The 14,759-nt window shown below is 33.9% G+C and overlaps 2 protein-coding genes across 4 annotated transcripts; both read right to left on the bottom strand.

The window, feature by feature from the left end:
• Window positions 1-4,799: 4,799 nt before the first annotated feature.
• LOC108225455 (MADS-box transcription factor 23) lies at window positions 4,800-7,896 on the bottom strand. 3 transcript variants are annotated; one of them, XM_017400313.2, is made up of 8 exons: window positions 7,512-7,896; window positions 6,371-6,449; window positions 6,087-6,139; window positions 5,854-5,953; window positions 5,690-5,731; window positions 5,550-5,591; window positions 5,317-5,459; window positions 4,800-5,087 (listed from the first exon to the last, which is right to left on the bottom strand). In XM_017400313.2, exons 1-8 carry the CDS (start codon window positions 7,691-7,693, stop codon window positions 4,997-4,999), a joined length of 732 nt encoding a protein of 243 aa, XP_017255802.1. In that variant the 5' UTR covers window positions 7,694-7,896; the 3' UTR covers window positions 4,800-4,996. The 3 variants fall into 3 exon arrangements, with proteins under 3 accessions (XP_017255802.1, XP_063935384.1, XP_017255801.1); XM_064079314.1 differs by having other exon boundaries at window positions 6,087-6,172; window positions 7,512-7,828; XM_017400312.2 differs by having other exon boundaries at window positions 6,087-6,169; window positions 7,512-7,828.
• A 2,491-nt stretch (window positions 7,897-10,387) lies between these two features.
• LOC108224649 (xylan glycosyltransferase MUCI21) lies at window positions 10,388-13,376 on the bottom strand. Its single transcript, XM_017399333.2, has 3 exons — window positions 12,904-13,376; window positions 12,751-12,822; window positions 10,388-11,878 (listed from the first exon to the last, which is right to left on the bottom strand). Exons 1-3 carry the CDS (start codon window positions 13,190-13,192, stop codon window positions 10,560-10,562), a joined length of 1,680 nt encoding a protein of 559 aa, XP_017254822.1. The 5' UTR covers window positions 13,193-13,376; the 3' UTR covers window positions 10,388-10,559.
• Between the last annotated feature and the right edge of the window lie 1,383 nt (window positions 13,377-14,759).

The raw sequence follows: 14,759 nt of genomic DNA, 5'->3' as shown, positions 1-14,759 counted from the left end.
GCTTTAAACCTATATATACACCTCCTTGGTATAAAATAATCACCAGTTGAACTCAACATAAGGTCCCACCATTACCCTAATAAAACAATACTCGTAGTACAGTAGGATGCGAGATGAGTAGTCTTCAGTGTGATAGTACTCGATGGCAATGGCCATGATTTTAATAAAGGGTTAATAATGAAGTGAGTCACCAGGGCTCGATATATCAAGTTGGTCACTGAACTAAAAACCGTTCAAATTGGTCACTTAAGTCGGTTACACGTATCTTTAAATATGAGCTAAAGGATTAAAAATATTATTTACAGAGGTTTATGCATTATTTTTGAATGTTATCACAATTAAGTACAATGTTATGACTTCTAGTATTTATAATAATATATTTTGATTTTATCAAGTTTATTTATTATTTATTTTTAATTAAAATAAAAGAATTAACTATATAATAAAAAATAAATAACAAATAAACTTGATAAAATCTAAATATATTATCATAAATACTAGAAGTCATAACCTTGTACTAAGTTGGGGTAACATTCAAGAATAATGTGTAAATCTATGTAAATAATACTTTTACTCCTTTAACTCATATTTAAAGATACATGTAGCTAACTTAAGTGACTAATTTGAGACGGTTTTGAGTTCAGTGACCAACTTGATATATTAAGTCCATTTTGATGACTCGCTTGATTATTAATCCTTTTAATAAAAAGTGTAAAACTGTAATTAGTCAATTGAAGGCAAAAGGTTGCAATATCAAGCTTCCCTTGCTGAGTATAGTTGGCATTTCAGGGCCTGTCACGTGCTTTAGCGTGTACATTTTGTTTTCCGGACAGTTATATAATTCAATTCGCTCATGGTTAATTACTTAATTACTCCCTCCGTCCCGGTCATTCACTCATTTGTATACAAATGGTTGGGACACGGATATCAAGAAATTGTGTAAGAAATGAATACAGTTGGATGAAAAGTGGGTATAGTGGTGGGACTCATTTATATTTAAGTAATAGATTTGATACAGTGGAGGAATCAGGAAAGTAGTTAGTGTAATAGTGTTTATATTATTATATAATGGAGATAGTGGAAAAAAGTAGTTGATGTAATGATGTTTTATATTATAAAAATTTACTACTTTTGGAATGTATACAGTTGATGAGACATCCCAAAAAAAAAACTGTATACAATTCATTAGGACAGAGGGAATATAAATTATCAAATAAAACATATAAATTTTGAACCGTTATTTGTTGCAGACAATTACCGGAAAAGTGTGAGGAGAGACTTGTAATTGTCTGTTTTTCGAAAATAGAGACTTGTAATTGTTAAAACTTAATATTTTAACTCTAGCAGCAACCAGCAACCAGAACAGAAATGTTTACTTTCTCCAGAAAGCCAGTATTGAAATATTATGTACTCCGATATTTAACTTTTAACAGGAAATAAATTTATATCACAACAATCTCTAATCCACCTCTTTTCCATTAAAGTTGAGGGTTTAAAAAGAACAGTTACACAGCACTGGTAGTATATGTGCTCTCTTGGCTGGCTAATCACAAAAACTATAATGATAATCTAGTACTCTCTCCGTCTCTTATTACTTTTCCTGATTGTCTTGGACACGTTTGTCAACGAACATTTTCTATCGTTAATATCTTTTATTTTATATTAATATTAGATATAAATTTTTATTATATTAAAATACTCATAAATACGAATCCAACAAGATCACTCATGATTATATTTGGTCTTATAAATTAGACGTAAATTAATAATTTGTCTCATGTTATGAACAGTGCCGATATATGAAACAGGAAAAAAATAAAGAAACGAAGGGAGTACTGGTTTGAAAATTTAGAGAAGAGACGGGTGTGAGTAGTAGGAGAGCATGGGTCGGTTCGGCTCGGTTTCGGGATAAAACCGGAACCGCAACCATATATCTTCGGTTTTTAAAATCGAAAACCGCAACCACCGGTTCGGGTTCGGTTTAAAAACCTCGGTTCGGTTGTAATCGGCTCGGTTTCGGTTACAAAACCGACAAATATAAGAATGAAAAACAAAATATGAACGAGACAAATTAGTGCGCGTAATCTAAATATAATAATTGATGAAACAAACAAGAAAATTAGCAGCTACTGGCTTGGACTCAATGAGTTTGCTGACTTGAGCCAAGAAGAGTTCAAGGACACAAAGAAATACACCTGCAGTAACATGCAGCAGGAGCACAAGTCTAAGCAAGCCATGTCTAAATTCATATTAGTAAATACTATCATCATCAGCAGGATTAAGTATAACAAAGAAAAAAGACTAGTACAACATAAGCACATAATATAATATAATATTATATATATTATATTTATTTATTGAAATAATCGGTTCGGTTCCATTTTTTTCGGTTCGGTTTTAACCAATAACCGGAATCGAACCCATAACATCGTTTCGGTTTTTTATTTTCGGTTTCGATTTCAAATCGGTTTTTTCCGGCTCGATTTTCACCAGTTTTTCCCGGTTTTGATTCGGTCTCGAATTTTTTTCGGTTTTTTCTCAGCCCTCTGAGTAGTGAGTGCAGACAAGTTGACGGCATGAGTAAAAATATCCAGTATAGTGGGAGAGAATTTGTGATTTAGAAAGGAGATATATGCAGGCCTGACGAGGAGCGACCTAGTAGTATGTAATCAGATGTGAAGGCACTCAGTCACCTATCACTATCCTGAGTATTTATCAATAAAATGATCATTATGCTTGGAATTTGGCCTTTTCCAGGCTTCTTATAGCTCTGTAAAAACTGTCGTTTCACAAATACTAACCGACTACTCCAAAAGTCAAAACTCTGTTTTATCCACCGAGGCAAATTACTTCTTTATATTGACTGCAACAACAGTTGTTAATTAGCAATTTGAGTCGGGCGACAACTTTGCCGGCAATAAAAATATAATTTCTTCAATTCTTTTGCTTATATGTACTTTTAACTTTCGTTCCTACAGATAACATATTTTATTAATTTTCATAAAATCTTACATTATTAAAAATTTATATAATTTGAATTATGTTAATTCTTCCAACATCTCTTCACTAGATATTTTTCCCTTGTTTGCCAGGTGTTTTTTCGATTTTGTATTAGTGTTGTCTATGATCTCATACACCTATGATTATATATTTCGATATATATAAATGTATATAACAAAATGTGTTGTTACTCAAAAAAAAAACAAAATGTGTTAATAACATAGCAATATCAAATCGAGAACCTCTGCAGGATCTTTGGTTGTCAGTAAATTTTTTTGAATGAAAATTCTTTTTTTTTCTTTAATCCGCGGATTTTAATTTTTTTCCAGATATTAAAAAAAATTGAATTTTTATAGGACATTTCAGTATGCACTCTGATTATATTAAAGATTTTCAAAACTCTTGTTTTCGATAAACTTCATTAACTAAAGACCCAAGAAAAAAAAGCCGACGTCGAGACTCTCATGTAGTACATATTTTACTTTCGGCCCCGAGCGCTTGGTCAGTATCGTGCTTCCCTCTCGCACACATTTTGAACCTTTTCTCTTCCAGTTCCAGCCCAATCTAATTATGTTTGCGGGGACCTTGGTCTTCAATATGAATACTCGTCCTCTATTTTACGGCCCAACTCATAATTATGTTGTATAGTTTCATTAATTCGACGAAACCAACGTCGATTGCCTATTAGTAATTTCTTGGGTTAAATGGCGTTTTGGTCACTCAACTGACCAGAAACTTGCAGTTGGGTCATCCAACTCAAAAAGTTATCAGTCACATCATTATACTCTCAAAAATTTTCATTCAGGTCACCGGCCGTTACACTCCGTTAAAAATTTGACGGAAAGCTGACTAATCATCGTGACTTGGCTTAAATAAATCCACCGTGGCATGTACAGTCAGCTGAAGTGGCATTTTGGTCACTCAACTGACTACAAACTTGCAATCGGGTCATCAAACTCAAAAAACTTTCATTTAGGTCACTTATCATAATATCCGTTAAAAATTGAAAAAAGAAAGAATTAAAAGCTATCATACATCACCTTTTTTCTCTTTTAAAAATTTCGAAACTTATTAACAAATGAAACAAATACACACACATAAAATCAATAGTTTCACCCACAAAAACTTAATCTTTGTTTATGTATCGTTTTATATATCTTAAGGCCATTTTGAAAAAACTACATAATTATAAATCTATTGTCATTTTATAATATCTTTTGGTCATTGTGGAAAACTCCATCAAAAAATTAATGAGTTTTTCCAAAATGGCCTCAAGATATATACAACGATAAAAGATAAACAAAGATTAAGTTTTTGTTGGTGAAGTTATTGATTTTATATGTGTGTATTTGTTTCATTTGTTAATAAGTTACGAAAATTTCAAGAGAGAAAAAAGGTGCTCCATGTAGCTTTTAATTCTTTCTTTTTTCAATTTTTAATGTATATTATGATAAGTGACCTAAATGAAAGTTTTTTGAGTTTGATGACCCGATTGCAAGTTTGTAGTCAGTTGAGTGACCAAGATGCCACTTCAGCTGACTGTACATGCCACGGTGGATTTATTTAAAGCCAAGTCACGACGCTTAGTCAGCTTTCCGTCAAATTTTTAACGGAGTGTAACGGCCAGTGACCTGAATGAAAATTTTTAAGAGTATAATGATGTGACTGACAGCTTTTTGAGTTGGATGATCCAATTGCAAATTTCCGGTCAGTTGAGTGACCAAAACGCCATTTAACCCGTAATTTCTTTTTGGTTCAGATGGATAAGTTTTAAATGTATGAAACCAACATGCTTCAAGTAGCTCGCAACTTTTATCTTATACATTAAGAAGCATACCAGCAATACATATATTTAGGAGTAGCCACATCTAGGGTGCTAAAAGATCTACCGTCAAAAATAGAGAAAGAACTTGAATAATTATACATCATTAGAATAGATGACGAAGTTCTTTACTATATATTATAAGAACTACTTGTACGAGCTAGAATCAAGGCTTTAAGGTGAAGCAATGTGACTTCCTGATTCATTTGATGCCCATTCAATCTTTGGTCTCTTTCTCTTTTCATAAGCATCACTTGCCCCCAGCCTGTTACAAGGTGCATTTTTTCATTAACACACAAGGATCTAGAAACTACAGCAAATTGTATCCAAGACAGGGCTCAATTGTCCAATATATATGATCCCAAACAATCCCTAATGATTCTTGAGGATTATGCAGTAGCACAACATTTGATAATGCATGTAATTAACTTATGCACACACACTCATGCTCATAGAAGACTTAACAATGTACATAACTATAATTTAGGACTTACCCTAAGCATAAGGAAGTGTCGGAATCTCTTTCTTTGGTTGATCTCTGCTGACTGACTATGCTTGAACTTGCAAAGGAATTTCTTCTCTCAATATAATGATTTTGCTGATATGGGGTACTTGTGGTGCGTCGATACTCCTCAATCTTCATTCACCAGGCCCAAGTGATTATATACACAAATGTCGCCATTATTACTTAGAAAAGATGAGCATACAGAATTACAAGATTACTTACCTGTTCACGCAAAGTTTCATTTTCAAGAACAGCCTTCTGCTCCTGAAGTCATTAAAGTAATTTCATTAGTTCATAACACAAACTGTTATTTGTTGGTTTTTTAGCCATGTTTTTGCCATTCAAGACCAGATTAATCTTACGTGAAATTTGGATTTCTCAAGCTGCTCCAGCAGTACTTGCTCCTGTTATACATGATGAAATATAAAAACCAGAATGCGCATATTATAATTCTAGATTATTACATATGAAATGTGTTGATTGTGTATGTGTAGTAAAATGTTGTTCAGTCGGAAAAATTAGGTACCTTGCGGTCTTTAACAGATAAAATGCCTTCATTTAGTTGATGCTCCAAGTGCTGCAACTCTTTGTAGTTCAACCCTTCCAGCTCTTTCCCCATCATCCTCCTTTAATTATGATAACATGTTTTTATAACATTAGTCTTAATACAGCAAACATATGTATCATTGTACATGAGGATATAAGATACAATAATTGGGAGCAGGACATGCAAATTGATATTGGCAATGCATAGTTTACCTGTACACCTTTTGGAGCTTCACAATCTCCAATTTCAAGGCTTCTACTTCAGGCTGCCAATCATGCTTATAGTTATACTCAGGCTGCTAATCATGCTGTCAATATTACCTCATTGCAAAAATAACCAACTGAAGTACTTTTCTATGACATGTACCAAGAAGACTAGTCGTACTGTGTTAATCGTCAAGCTTAACTGCTTAAGTACTAAGACGCAGTATTAAGACCAAGTAGACAAGCATGAAATGAGTACATCAGCTCAAAGCCTGGAATCAATGTACACTTACAGCGGCCGCATTTTCAATGGAAGGAAGTTCAGAAGAATCTGGGCTCTTGTGGTTGTATCTTGCAATGATTTGTTCCATGCTGCAACCAGAACCAAATATATATCACAATCACTTTTAAATTTTAAGTCAATGTGATACTCCTACTCTTCTATGCTCTTATCAAGATGTTTCGAATTGCAGGCCATAAAGACAAATATAGTAAATTATCTAAAGTTAGACAATTTTAATTGTACATGTAAGAGTTTCAAACAGATTGTACGACAAGATTACATAAGATGCTTTTCTTTAAGGTTCTGCAGAGTTTAGGTGGTATAAAAGCCAAACTCATAGATTCATCTATTTTTTGTAGTTGTTATAAATAAAAAGGATTTGTTCCTTTATTTAACAAATTTCAGTCTTCTACCTATCATACCAAATTTGCAATCTTGTTTCTTCAAAAAGGTGATATTCAGTACTCACCTATCTTTCTGCGGGCCCATTTACAGCTAGGTGAAATTCACAACGTGGGCTTGCTTGACCCAACAGTCTTATCCTTTTCATGACGTCCTTACAAATTTGGGCCCATATCATATTAATCCGTTGAGTCAGATATCGCCTACCCACCGGTTTAGCAGTTTGCTTAGCCTAATAAAGCTGATTTTTTTAATCAACCCTGTCAGTATGTTCCTCAGTTATTCCGAATTCCCCGACCGCCCACTAATCTTAATTATTTAGGCTAAGACCATTTGGATTAAACAAATGACCTCTTAGTTTGTTGTTTAACTTGTTTTGTTCCTTATTTGAATCGAACAAGGTGGCTGGCTAAGCCGTCTAGAGTTTGGTCCAAAAAGAAGTCCTAAATATATTAAACGTTTTTAATTTAAAACATTTTACAACATCTTTCGTTAAATTTGTGAGTATATAAAACAGTGGCATTAACCCAAGAAAACAGTAAATCAACCGTTGATCAACATCCACATAATCACATATATTTCATGTAAAACAAAACACTGTGCTTTTGATCGAGATTTGCATAATCTCAAGGAAGCCACAAGAAAAATTGATCAGCAAAAACTAAATAAATTATAAGCCTGAACTCTTTTTGGTTGAGCAAGTACTAGGATGTTCCAAGTTCTAACAACTTAAAGGAGAAAAAACTTACCGGGAGCTAGAGAATTCATAGAGCTTCCCTGTGCTGGAAAAGATGATGACACCGACGTCGGAATCGCACAAAATGGAGAGCTCCCTAGCCTTCTTGAGTAAACCAGAGCGGCGTTTGGAGAAGGTGACTTGGCGGCTATTGACATTCTCGATTTTCTTGATCTCAATCTTGCCTCTCCCCATTGTAAAACCTATGATCTCTATAATGGATGAAAATAAAAATAGCAAAAAGGTGCATATATAGAGAAGAGAGCTCCACACTCGCTAAATTAATCTTTCAAGGCAAGTGTAACTATATCCGGAGGAGAAGATGAAAAGCAAAATATAGCCTTACTATGTAAGAAGCATGTACCAAATATAGCAAAGGCCAATTCCTTATAATGTAGGGTTTTTCCATTTTAAAATTATTTGTCATAAATTCAACATTTTGGAGTCAATAAGGTGGGGTACAAGTTAGCATATTTGGAGAATTGAGTGCTAAATATAGATAATGTAATGGGGGGATGTAATATAATACATAAGGAAAAAAAAACATGTGAAAGTTATTTATAGAAATAAGATAGTTTAATTTCTACAAGGTAAAGAGCATGCTTGTACGAGAGAGAGAGAGAGAGAAGGATATGACAATCACATGGCTTGATGACGGAGTTATAAATGCATAGAATGATAAAACGAGGGGGTACACTTTATTTTTTGTGTAAAGCATGCAGTTGTATTGCCAAACACGTCCTTACGTTTCTTTTCCTAAACTGATGCTAATGTTATGTACTGCTGCTATAGTATTCAATATCGAGATAGTTCGAATCACGAAAATTAATATTTTTTTTCTTTGGTCCCCAGATTTTTTATCTGCGATTTATGGGTAAATTTCTGTTTTGTTTTGTGTTGTTGAATAATTGTGAATTTTCTAGAACGATCAGATGGGAGATCCCCGTGACCTGTCAATTTGAAAAAAATGTACTGCAGTAGTTTTTTTTCACAAACGGAAGTTAGAATTATTTCCAAAATTATGTGGCAAAACATACCCCTCCAGCTTTCACATGTATCACCTGTTACTTTCCCTTTTCTTTACCAGAATTTCTAATTTGGTCCATCTCAAAGGAGGATAAGTGTGATTACTATTCTCTTTCCATAATTAAGATATCAATCATTAATTAAGGATCCATAATTAGTGCTAACTATGAACGTAATGATATTGTTCACATAGGTTGAGAATGAAGTCAACAATGGCCTAATTAATACACATCATTACTTAATTACCGGTGGGCTTTGGATACCCTGATTTTTGTTATGTTAGAATTGAGCACAGAGGGGGATCAGGGATATAAGGATTCACCGTTCACTTCATTAATTTAACAATTAAAGTTTTATAAATGTGATTATTATTCTAAGGGCAATGCTAGAGACCCCAAAAAAAATTGCCAAAAATCTTTACCAAATGATGTGGCAAACAAGTGGCTAGTTCTGATTGGGTGATTGATGAATCTGCAGGGGGTCTCATTATTATGGGAGTGAATTCAGCCAATCAGATTTAGACACATCATTTGGGAAAATTTTTTGGGACAATTTTTTGGGGTCTCTAGCATTTTCCTTATTCTAATCTGCATGTTGCAGTTTTAACCTTTTACAAAGTAAAGGATCTTCTTCGCCTTCACAAAGATTCCCGCAAGGCGCAAAGTACTCTGCATCTGATTCATATGGCAGTACTTAATATATTTCGTGTTATACGTCTGATTTTGTGGAAACCTCCCGAATCTAGAAGGTCCAACACATGCAAAATATGCTATTTTGAGATTTGGTTGTTATTAGTACTCCTATCAAATAGTCTTTAATAATTCTTGTTCGTTCATGGTTGGTGATATATAAAATAAATTTCTCTTAAAAATTTAATAATTTCCATGAAATGTATTGAGTCAATCTCTACAAACCGATTAGTGGAAAAATTAAATAATAATCACAGCTAACCCTATGAAAAGAATATCTTATGTATTTAAATTTCAACTAATTATTATTATTATATTATTATAATGAATTAATTTAGTCTAGAGATACTAAATTAATTCATTATAATAAGAGTTTAAAGTGTCATAAGAGGTACAGTACGGGTTTAGTTTAGTAGAGACACTCCGGCTTATTTTTCAAAATTTATTGGGGCAACTTTATTTTATAACTTGCCATATTCTGAACATCTCATTTTGAAATACAGTATAAAATTTTAAATATGCATGTCAGTCTGGGTTAACGAGCATGTTGGTTCTAGACTAAACATATCATCAAAAATCAAGAATATTGTAAAGGCCTTTTACATCTTGCTTGTCAAGTTTAAAAGGTTCAAAAAGAATATAGAACAGAAAGCCCATCACCACTAGATTCTCAGACAACCAGCATAATGATCAGTACCAATGACAAAACATATCACAAAATAAAGGCTTCAAAACGCCTGGCAAAGAAAAAGGTGATGTGCATTGTACACAGCTTCTTCATTTAATCATAGATTCTTGATACCTGGTTGGTTTTATGAAGTAATAAATTTCCTTTTCATTTACATCGTGGAATCATATAGTCTATTGTTCTTAACATTGATATGCTAACTCTCTTGTTTCTTAACAGTTGGATAGGCAACAATATATGAAATATGAAGGCTTTACCGGAGATGTCTTAAGTTCGAATTCTGCTACCTCTGACATTTCGAGTGAGTGAAGTGTTAAAGACAAAAGTTTGATCAAGTAACATTTTCCAACAGTTATCTATTGAAAGAGTCTATACACTTTCATGTTTTATTCTCTGAAAATGACCACAATATTTCTATCCTCTTTATCCCTTTTAGACTTAGCATTACAAATCAGTACAGGATTCTAGATTTAGCTGATGGGCAAGTTACTTAATTGGAGCCATTTCTTATTTTCTTGTGTCATACTACTAATATACAGGTGATTATATAACTGATTCCCAGAAACATACTTCCAATCTACACTTGTTTAAGAAATCAATTGAATGGGGGTCTAGAAAATGGACTAAAATGACAGCTTTAACTTGTGAAGGCCAGGAACTATTGCATTGAGCGACGGATATGCTTTCTCTTCTTGCCACCGGAGAAGTAAGAGTAGGCTCGAGCCAAGCGTTTCCCAAATCTTCCGAGATCTAACTGCACTTTCTGGCGATCAAGATAGATCTTCTTAGTATATTCCCAACCTTTATTGTTTACGCTGTCAGGGTCGCTCAATACAGGATCATCTGCGGCGTAGTCCTCGTACAATGAACTCTCTTCTGGAATAATTTCATAGCCTATGTACCTTAAACCAAGCTTCTTTGCAGGTTCCCCATAGTAAGTCTCTGCAGCCCAATTAGTTCCGAGAGGAACCACTTGAATAAACACAGAACCAGGCCTCATGAAAAGAAAATGAGTCATGGCTGCACCATGTACCCCAATCATCACATCACTTGAATTTAGTGACCGGTATATCTTTGCAAGTTCTGTAGTTGGATTTGGCCTTAGGACTTCCACGAAAAACCCGATTTGTTCAGCCATTTTCACCAATAAATCTTCATTCATAATTGACCTTGATCCATTTCGTGACATGATGACCAACTTCGGTTTCACTACCACATGCCTGTTCTTCCCTTTCTTTGTTATTGGTGGATTTCTCAACTTCTGTAATGCAGGGAAGTTATCTTTTAACAGTTCAGCTTCTCGTTCCTCTTCTTGAATAATGTCTAAAATTCTAGGACGATATGCTTGGTCCAAAATGTTGCGAAAATCTCTGACAGATACATTTCCTTCCATCAAAGAAGAATTTACTGTAAGCTCATCATGAATCCTTAGGCCAACAATAGCTTCAGGGAAACAATGTACCGTCTTATCTCCACTATAATCAATAGGTGGATAATCCGAGAGGAGTGAAAGAATGTCAGCATACTTAGTAATCCACCAATCATGATACTCAACAATAACAAACACAACCTTTCTGTTAAATTGTTGTGAAGTTATAAAAAGAGGCAATAACCCGTCATTGAACTCATGGTATACGTTACCAGTGTAGCCTCCAGTTGAAAAGAAAACTGCAGGAACATCATGTTTAACATCACACTGATGACGAACACCATAATTCTGTGTCTTGGAGATGAGGTGTAGCTCATCAATTGTTGCCATTGTACTTGATTCCCATTTTCTAGTATAAGGTTTGATCTTTTCATGCTGCAATTCGTCTTTACCATCAACTGATAGATCCGATACACGACTGATGTAATCATTTGTACTGTTAGAGGGTGTGTAAAGGAGAACCGAAAAGGAGGAAGGCTGTGTTCTCACATCCCCTTTCATTATGCATACATCAGTCCGAACACTATTTCTTTCACAACAGATAGTCCCTGCACAGATAGTCACCGAAATTCTATCAGCAATTGTGGAAGAGGGCAGTTGGTTTAACAACTTAATTATTGAGAAATGTTGCAACTAATACACAAAAAATACAGTAGCTGTTACATTAGAAGAATACTGATAAATGATTGTTTGTGAAATAATGCAACAGATAGAAACAAATGAGCAGCAGCTGTAATACTGAGATTCATGTGGACTAATGCAACAAATACAAAGCAAACAGAGACAGCACAATAAATTGATCAAGAGTATATCAACTTGGCAAGTCCCCACCAACTAAATGTTCCATATGATAAATTGTCACTATACCTACACAACTTTAGCTACTATAAGTCATAACTTGTTAGTATGTCAAAATGGAAAGTAGACACAGTCAAAATGCAAACTAATCTACTGTTTCATTGATCCATCAAATTAAGGATCTAAATAACAACTGTGTTTATATTTTAGCAGAAAAATCAATGAAAACGACACGAGTTTCGGTTACATCTAACAGACCTCTATTACTGAAGAAGAAAACAACCACATTGAAACACAGAAGATTGCAGAACTGATTCAAAAGTAAACTCTTAAAAGTTACTATTTCATATCTTTTCTGAATTTATTTCTTTGTTTTAAGCACTGATGGGCATCTGCCTAAGACAATCTTGCTTGAATTTCGGAGTCAATGAGGAATTAATTTGTTTCACGAATATGGTATTCATGAGTATGTCCGATGTGTGAACGAGGAGATTTTTAAGTTATCGATCATCCATGAAATCGATAACCGGCAGACAAATGTGAGTAGTAAAGCTGGCACAAAGATAGCTTTTCCTTAACATAGACGCTAGTAAAAAAATAATAAAAAATATACATTAGTTACCGTTAGAAACAGAGGAACAAAGAGAAGCATTTGCATCTGAAATGAGACCCTTATCTTCAGCTCCAGTCGAATCTGCAAAAACCCACCATGAAAATCAGACAAAAAAAACAAAAAACAAAATAAAAACAAACAAAGACAATATCAAACACTTACATAAGAGAGGAAAAGTGGAGGGGAGGAAACAGAACTGAGGAGCCACAATGAGAGTACATGACAAAAGTGTAAGCAAAAGAAGATACAAAAGCTTGGGCCTTGTTCTCTTGATGCTTAAATTAAAATAATACTGATAATTATAGTATCCTCCTGCAGCAGAGCCTCCACAGAGCAAACCAAGAGTGTTGTGTGAGCCCAAGAGCTTGTTGTTTCCATTAACATCTTCTTCATAAACAACTGCAGCTACTACTCCTTTTTTCAACTGAACATATCTCTCATAATGCACCATGTTTTCTTTAAAAGTTATCAAATTTTATTGATGCAAAGTGGATATTTAAGTGGGGAGGAGATTGAGAAGGGAGAGAATCAAAGAGCTGGCAATGAGAGGGGCTGATCAGGATAGAGAGGCCTTTTGCTTTTGTTTCTGGGCTTTCTTATATATCGACTTCTCAGTCGATATTGGCTATTTATTTGGTGGTGATATTATTATTACTGATATTTATTGAATTATTAAGACAAGCTAGTTGTGAGAACATAGACTAGGGTCTAGACCTCGTACTTGTTAAACATTGGAGGGTGAGTGTCACGCGCTTGCTTCTTTAAGTGCCGTGCTCGTCTGAGCAAGGATGCCAGCTAATACTAATAGCTACTTCTCGATTGGCGTATCGCAGACCAGAAACACAAATCATCTTGTGAGTTTATATAGTTTAAAAAGAAGAATTATATTACTCATTGAATGAGTAATATATATTCCTTGTTAAATTATAAAAACTAACAATTATTTTGATTTCTTTGGTCTAAATTGACTAAATTTGGTTGATACAACAAATCTTACAATTTTAAAAGAGTTGCAAATTATATTTGAAAGTAGATTAAATATTGCTTTTGTGCCGGCATAAATATTCCTTCTGTTCTGCCAAGATTATTTACATACACTGTTTGCACGTATTTTCAGACTCTCGTAAAGTATAGTCCTACAACGTATTTTAATTTTTTTTTTTTGAATAAAAGTTTAAACATCAAACTTGTTTTCAGAATTTTTTTTAAAAAAAATATATTATGTAAGTATATTTTACGGGAGCTCAAAATGCATGTCAAAAAGTAACGTAAAAAACCTGGTGGGCACAGGGATATAATTTTTAATATTACTATACTATTATATTTAATTTTGATGATCTTGAGCGCAAACAATCTTATAAAAATATATAAATTAAAGTCGAAGAGTATTATTTTATAAATTGCAAATAAATTATTTCTGACTCGCTTAAATTAATTTCTAACTTGATCAGACCCATATCTTCAAAAAAAAATAAAAATAAACTTGATCAGACGCAAAACAGAAGTTTGAGTTGGTTTATCTTCACCCAAACTCAAACGAACTCGACATATATTGAAACTCGCATCTGTTTATTGGCTATATTCACTGTACATGGATAAACACAACTTTAAGTTAGGATCTTTTGTGAATGACTCCTCCCTTCGACTACAACTCATAATCTACATTGTTACATAAAGGTGCTTTAAGCATCCTATTCTTTAGCTGGATAACGTTGCTTTGGGCAAGTCAATTCAAGTTTTCTAATGTTTTCGAGGGACGAAACTAAAAGTTTAAGTTAGATTCACTACTAAATTAGTACTAGTGGAAAAATTGAGGAGTTCAAAGAATTGAGCGCTCTGTTTGAGATGTGGAAATAACAAGCATTCTCACTTTATGACATGATATCTTTAGTCTAATAATACTCCATGTGCTCTGCTTCATCCGCCAATTGCTGGTCCACTTCAGTGTCTAAACTATATTTAATACACATTCCGGTCGAAATATACTAAGCTAAATTAATCCCAGATTTAGTTTCGGA

The sequence above is a fragment of the Daucus carota genome, chromosome 6 (assembly GCF_001625215.2).
Source record: "Daucus carota subsp. sativus chromosome 6, DH1 v3.0, whole genome shotgun sequence".
Lineage (NCBI taxonomy): Eukaryota > Viridiplantae > Streptophyta > Magnoliopsida > Apiales > Apiaceae > Daucus > Daucus carota.
Note: the sequence above shows the minus strand (reverse complement) of the source record. Positions and strands in the feature narration are given on the sequence as shown.

Excerpts from the sequence above, each read along its gene's own strand:
- LOC108225455 (XM_064079314.1), bottom strand. The coding sequence starts at position 7,693 with ATGGGGAGAGGCAAGATTGAGATCAAGAAAATCGAGAATGTCAATAGC. Across the intron at positions 5,954-6,086 it reads AAGCTCCAAAAGGTGTACAG|GAGGATGATGGGGAAAGAGC; the intron begins GTAAACTATGCA and ends TCATAATTAAAG. Across the intron at positions 5,460-5,549 it reads ATGAAACTTTGCGTGAACAG|ATTGAGGAGTATCGACGCAC; the intron begins GTAAGTAATCTT and ends TGGTGAATGAAG.
- LOC108224649 (XM_017399333.2), bottom strand. The coding sequence starts at position 13,192 with ATGGTGCATTATGAGAGATATGTTCAGTTGAAAAAAGGAGTAGTAGCT. Across the intron at positions 12,823-12,903 it reads CTCCACTTTTCCTCTCTTAT|ATTCGACTGGAGCTGAAGAT; the intron begins GTAAGTGTTTGA and ends GGGTTTTTGCAG. Across the intron at positions 11,879-12,750 it reads TTGTTCCTCTGTTTCTAACG|GGACTATCTGTTGTGAAAGA; the intron begins GTAACTAATGTA and ends CTATCTGTGCAG.